Source organism: Nannospalax galili, unplaced genomic scaffold (assembly GCF_000622305.1).
Source record: "Nannospalax galili isolate Female #2095 unplaced genomic scaffold, S.galili_v1.0 scaffold115, whole genome shotgun sequence".
NCBI lineage: Eukaryota > Metazoa > Chordata > Mammalia > Rodentia > Spalacidae > Nannospalax > Nannospalax galili.
The window spans coordinates 8,391,001-8,397,295 of record NW_008340588.1 but is presented as its reverse complement, the minus strand read 5'-3'; the positions used below and the strand labels follow the sequence as shown (position 1 = coordinate 8,397,295).

Here is a 6,295-nt window from a genome sequence, read left to right as displayed (position 1 = left end):
GGACAAAGTTGATGTCCCTCAGGGCCTAGTTGTTGCCTCTAGACCTATAACCAGACTCATAGCTAAGCAGACCCCTAGAGGAGAGATAGAAAGTGTGGTCCATGAGGAGGTGTGCTACACCACTAAAGAACTTAGTGAATTTGCTAATTCTTTCAAACAGAAATCTAATGAATATGTCTGGGAATGGATTTTAAGGGTATGGGATAATGGTGGAAGGAACATAAAACTGACATGAGTTTATTGGCATGGGCGCCCTGACTGGAGATTCTAGGTTTAATATGGAAGCTCGTGCAGTTAAAAATGGTGTTAAAAGTTTATTTGATTGGTTGGCTGAGGTATTTATCAAAAGATGGCCTATTGACAGAGAGCTGGAGATATCTGATATCCCTTGGCTTAGTGTTAATTAAGGGATTGTAAGGCTCAGGCAAATTGGTATGCTCGAGTGGATTTGCAGTGCAACACCAAATCCTCCACAATGGGAGGGCCCAGAGGACATGCCTTTTACTGATTTTATAAGATGGAAAGTACTGAGAGAGACACCAGAACGTTTGAAGAGCTTTGTTTTTGCTCTTTTCCTTATGCCTCTTTCTTCAGCTATCCCTGTCATTACTCAATGGGCCCATGAACAAAGTGGCCATGGTGGCAGAGATGGAGGTTATGCATGGGCTCGACAGCATGGACTCCCACTCAAGAAAGCTGACCTGGCTACAGCTGCTGCTGAGTGCCAGATCTGCCAACAGCAGAGACCAACACTGAGCCCCCGATATGGCACTGTTCCCCGTGGCGACCAGCCTGCAACCTGGTGGCAGGTTGACTACATTGGACCACTTCCATCTTTGAGGGGACAGCGTTTTGTCCTTACAGGAATAGACACTTTCTCTGGTTATGGATTTTCCTTTCCTGAACATAATGCTTCTGCCAAAACTACTATCCAGGGACTTACAGAATGCCTTATCCACCATCATGGTATTCTGCACAGCATTGCTTCTGACCAGGGAACTAACTTCACAGCCAAAGAATTGCGACAGTGGACCCATGGTCATGGAATCCACTTGTCTTCCACCATCCTGAAGCAGCTGGCTTGATAGAACAATGGAATGGTCTCTTAAAGACACAGTTACAGTGCCAATTAGGTGGCAATAGCCTGGAGGTCTGGGGCAGGGTCTTCCAGAAGGCAGTGTATGCTTTGAATCAGCATCCAATATACGGTACAGTTTCTCCTATAGGCAGGATTCACGGGTCCAGGAATCAAGGTGTGGAAGTGGGAATGATTCCACTCACTATCACCCCTGGTGACCCACTAGGAAAATTTTTGCTTCCTGTAACCTCAACCTTGCACTCTACTGGCTTGGATGTTTTGGTTCCAGAGGAGGGAGTGCTTCTGCCAGGAGAGACAACAAACATTCCGTTGAACTAGAAACTAAGACTTCCCCCTAGACACTTTGGGCTTCTGATGACCTTAAGTCAGCAGACTAAGAAAGGAATAATAGTATTAGGAGGGGTGATTGACCCAGACTACCAGGGGTAAATCAGACTGGTTCTCCACAATGGAGGTAATGAAGACTATATCTGGAAGGCAGGAGACTCCTTACGGCGACTTTTGGTGTTACCATGTCCTGTGATTAAGGTCAATGGGAAACTGCAACAACCCAATCCAGACAGGACAACAAATGGCCCAGACCCTTCGGTGATGAAAGTATGGGTCATTCCTCCAGGGAAAGAGCCAATACCTGCAGAGGTGCTTGCTGATGGTGGAGGAAATACAGACTGGGTAGTAGAGGAAGGTAGTTACAAATACCAACTTAGGCCATGTGATCATTTGCAGAAACTTGAATTGTAATTGACATGAGTATTTTTGTCCTATTTGGTTAAGAATAGGCTTGTGTATGTATACACATATGTTAAGCAGATACTTGAGTTATTCTTTTTTGAATGTGTAATTGAGATAAGTGTTAAGTGGCTAAGTGTTGTGAACCTATATGATTATATTGGGTTATGAGACACTAAAGGACTAAGCATTCCTCGAAGACCTTATCACCTACTCTAAGATATATAATGCATTGGTCATTATATGATGGGATAGTTATATCATGTTAGGTGAAACTATGACCTCAACATTGTTTTCATTTGAAAATTAAGCATGACATAGAGAGGCTATTAGGTGTCAGGTTGACAAGGGGTGGACTTGTGATGGCTAATCCTGGGTGTCAACTTGACTAGATCTAGGATTAACTGAAATGAAAGAGATCTTCTTGATTGGATCATCTGAAGCTGGAAGACACACCCTAAATATGGATGTTACCTTCTGATGGCAGCCCATATAAAAGACCAAGGCAGAGGAGACTGCCAGGCTTTTTGCTGCTTGCCTTCTCTCTTGCTGGTGAGTTCATCTTGCTGCTGTAGACTGAAGACTAGCTGATCTTTTGGAGTTTGTCACACTACTGGGACACTTTTGGGACTACTGAGATGAGACATTCAGCTTTGTGGACTGAGAGACTATGGATTCTCAGCCTCTCCAGTGTGATACAGCCATTGTTGGACTACTCGGACTTGATCCTGTGAGCTAAGCTAATAAATCTCTATACATATATATTCATTCTACCAGTTCTGTTTCTTTGGATAACCCTAACTAATACAAGTTCCATGTAAAGAAGCTGGGTTTAGAAGATTACAATTACCCAGATCTCTAGCTTAAACTAAGTACACATTGCTCTACAATATATTTGATACACAGAATAATTCATTACATATTTAGATGAAGATTAACTTTCATGACCAGGAACACCAGATATCAAGAATTAGCTGTGCACAGTTCCAAAATGCCAAAGAGACTTACAGGTGGGCCCTGGGTCCCTCTACCACCTTTCAGTCCAGGAACACCATGAGGACCCTAAATAGAAGAAATGAAACAAATTCACTTACTATGTACTCCAGACATTGGGTCCTAGTATCAAAATATGTTATTTTCTAACTTACATGAGGGCCAGGTGATCCTGCTAGCCCTTGGGGTCCAGGAGACCCAGCATCTCCCTTTTGTCCTGGCTCTCCAGGTTCACCCTTGACTCCAGGCTGTCCATCAGGCCCCTATATGCAATTTTCACGTGAGAAACTGACTAAAAGATTCATGAACAAATTATTTCATAGTAATTACTCTTAACATGCCATTTAGTCCTTATAAAATGGTGCTTGGTAATCAGTATTTAATAGAGTAAGAAAAATGGTAATATCATTAAAGCTTTCTGAAAAAATACCTATCTCAACACATTTCCATCATAGAAAATAATGATATAAATTCGAATATTATGACAAATTTTGCCATTAATAGAAATTTTAAAAAAAATAGTAATGCATAGCGGGGCATAGTGGCACATGCCTTTAATTCCAGCACTCGGGAGGCAGAGGCAGGTGGATCTCTATGAATTCAAGGCCAGCCTGGTCTACATAGTGAGTTCCAGGCCAGCTGGGGCTACAGGGAGACCCTGTCTCAAAGAGACCAAAAAGAAATAGTAATGCAAGAAACTGTAAAAATTTAGAATATTAATGTATCTCCAAAACTTATGATAACAATACAATGAATACAATGCAGCTCATTGCTCTTATAAGAATTGTGTTAACTTGTACATTAGGAATATCTGAAAATTTACCTGGGGTCCAGCGAAACCAACAGCACCAGTTGGACCATTTTCACCACGAGAACCCTAAAAGGAAACAAATATTACTGAAGCTTTAACACATTGCTCTAAACAATGTGTTAAATGTGCTTTCAAATGTGATTAAATATATTTTGCATAGGTAATTATAAATAGAGAAACCACATATATTGTTTGATGAAGATCTATAAGGGAGATACTAAGTTATAGGTCTTTGAGCAAAATCTACAAGGTCAGAAGACAAAAAGAAGCTTCTTAGTTACTTAGTAAACAAACCACCTGCCTAGACTTAACAGATTATGTAGCTGATAATTTTTAAGTTTAATGAAAATGAAATTTGAAAACAAGGAAGTTATAGATAGCGTAACCCAATATGCATGAAGATTAAATTTAATTATTAGATAGATAATTAATAGTAGATATATAGATTATTGATAGAGATATATAAAAGCACTTGAGAGGCAGAGGCAGGTGGATCTCTGCAAGTTCGAGCCTGGTCTACATAGTGAGTTCCAGGACAGCTGGGGCTACAGGGAGACCCCGTCTCAAAAAGACCGAAAAAAAAAAAAAAAAAAAAAAGGATATATGGTAGATACATAGATGATAGATTCATAGATGATCTAAAGATAAGTGATAATTAGAAAGATAGAAGAAGATAGATTGATTGACTGATAGATATTTGATGGGCAGGGATAGATTATAGATAGATGAATATATAAACAAAAGAAATTGTTTTATTGTTCAACCTCACACTATACAACATCAAAAGATATTCTTCACTTACAGGATTGCCACGGGAGCCAGGAGGGCCAACTAAACCTCGAGGCCCAGGTTCACCCTAGAAAGGAGATTTTAGGTGGTTAAATTGTACAAAGCAGTAGCAAAGCACAATACAATTGTAGGCCAATGTGCCCCATGTATAGATGGATAGTGAGATCAACTCTGAAATGATTTATCTCAACCACAGTATTTTGTGAAAGAAAAGAACAGCATTTAGGCCTTGGATTTTGATTGCAGCTTTCTACTTACCTTTTCTCCAGTAGGACCTGCAGGACCTGGAGGCCCCAAGGGACCTGGAAGACCCTGTGAGTTAACAAAAATAGGTGTATTAAGGGAAAGGCATACAGATATATCCACCACCTGGCTCTTCTCAACACAAAATAACCATTTTTATACATTTTTATTTACTATTTTTATTTCATGTGTATGAGTGCATTGCCTGCATGTTGTGCAATGCCCACAAAGGTCAGAAGAGGACCTTGGATCCCCTGGAACTGGAATTATGGATAGTTGTTAACCACCATTTGGGTTCTGGGAACCAAATCCAGTTCCTCTGCAAGAACAGCCAGCATTCTTAGCCACTGGGCCATCTCTCCAGCCCCCTAATAACCATCTTTAAACTATGGGACTATTGGCGTTCTTTCTAAAATAAGTTCTCTGTTATTTGGGTATTCCTTCTTAATAGACAGCCCAGTATTTCTGGATCAGTAAAATTATGTATGTATTAGTGAAGAAATTTAAGGAATGAAAGTGACTTATGACTTGGGAGTCTGCCTTAGAAAACAAAAAGAAAAAAAAAGGTGTGGGGAGAAGGATAAGGAGGACAGAGAGGGGAAGAAATGGAAAGGAAGGATAGTGGGATGGGAGAGCAGGCAACTTCATTCATTAAAGCCCCTATTCCACAGCATAATTAACTGTGTTTTACTTCATTCTAACAAGGACTTTTTTTTTTGGCTTGTTTTAATGCAGGTTAAGCAAAATAAATGCCCATTGTTGATTCACATCAAGTCTCAAATGGCATAATAATTCTAATCCTGACCAGAATAGTGCATGATGAACTTTATATTTAAAAATTAAAGCAAGTTTATAGACTAATGGCAATGCTTGTTTCTAGCCCAAGCCAGAAAGGCATCTTTTCACTTACCCTGGCTCCATCATTTCCAGCTGTGCCTTCAGCACCTTTTTCTCCGATGCCACCCTGGCAAAACATAAAAATACCATTTGTTCATCTAATTGTGTTTCCTATACACCTGATGAAGCTTCATGAAAGCAAGGGTTTACTTGTCTTCTCTATCCCTGCAGGCTGGAATAGTACCTGGCTATGCATCTTCTCAACAAATATTTATTAGAAGGAACAGTAAACAATTGAAACTCTGGCTGACAGAAATAAAAGCCTGTTTAGGAAATCATTATCAGAAAATCTAAAAACATATGTTAGAAAGAATAATCAGAAAAAAAGGCTTACTCTATCACCCTTGGGCCCAGGTGTTCCTGCGATTCCTCTTTCTCCTGGCATGCCTTGAAGACCTGGAGGTCCTGTATCACCGATAGTCCCAGTTGGACCTGGATTACCCTGAAATGAATAAATAGACCATATCAAGAGACTATTATTGAACTGTACAGCAGCATGGTTGCCTAACAAAATCTGCATAATCACAACAGTAGTTGACATGCCAATGTGGATGGGGAAAATTTCAGTGTCTCATCCCTAGATGAAGAAATACAGGAAATCAATAGATTCAAGGGAGAAAGAACAGTTTTCTTCAGGGATGACCTTCCTAATAGGTTATCTAACCCCAAGTGGTCAGCTCTAAACACATATAACACACAAGCACCACTAAATGGACTCAGTGCTACATGTGTAT

The 6,295-nt window shown here is 40.2% G+C and overlaps 1 protein-coding gene across 1 annotated transcript in view; it reads right to left on the bottom strand.

Annotated features, from left to right (window-relative positions):
• The window catches only part of Col5a2 (collagen type V alpha 2 chain), a 146,350-nt gene that overhangs the window by 22,804 nt on the left and 117,251 nt on the right, over positions 1 to 6,295 (bottom strand). Inside the window, exons 34-40 of the mRNA XM_017798841.2 lie at positions 5,896 to 6,003; positions 5,575 to 5,628; positions 4,680 to 4,733; positions 4,435 to 4,488; positions 3,645 to 3,698; positions 2,977 to 3,084; positions 2,837 to 2,890 (exon numbers count right to left, since the gene is read on the bottom strand). Of these exons, the coding sequence (XP_017654330.1) occupies positions 2,837 to 2,890; positions 2,977 to 3,084; positions 3,645 to 3,698; positions 4,435 to 4,488; positions 4,680 to 4,733; positions 5,575 to 5,628; positions 5,896 to 6,003 (486 nt within the window). The remainder of the gene's footprint in view (positions 1 to 2,836; positions 2,891 to 2,976; positions 3,085 to 3,644; positions 3,699 to 4,434; positions 4,489 to 4,679; positions 4,734 to 5,574; positions 5,629 to 5,895; positions 6,004 to 6,295) is intronic.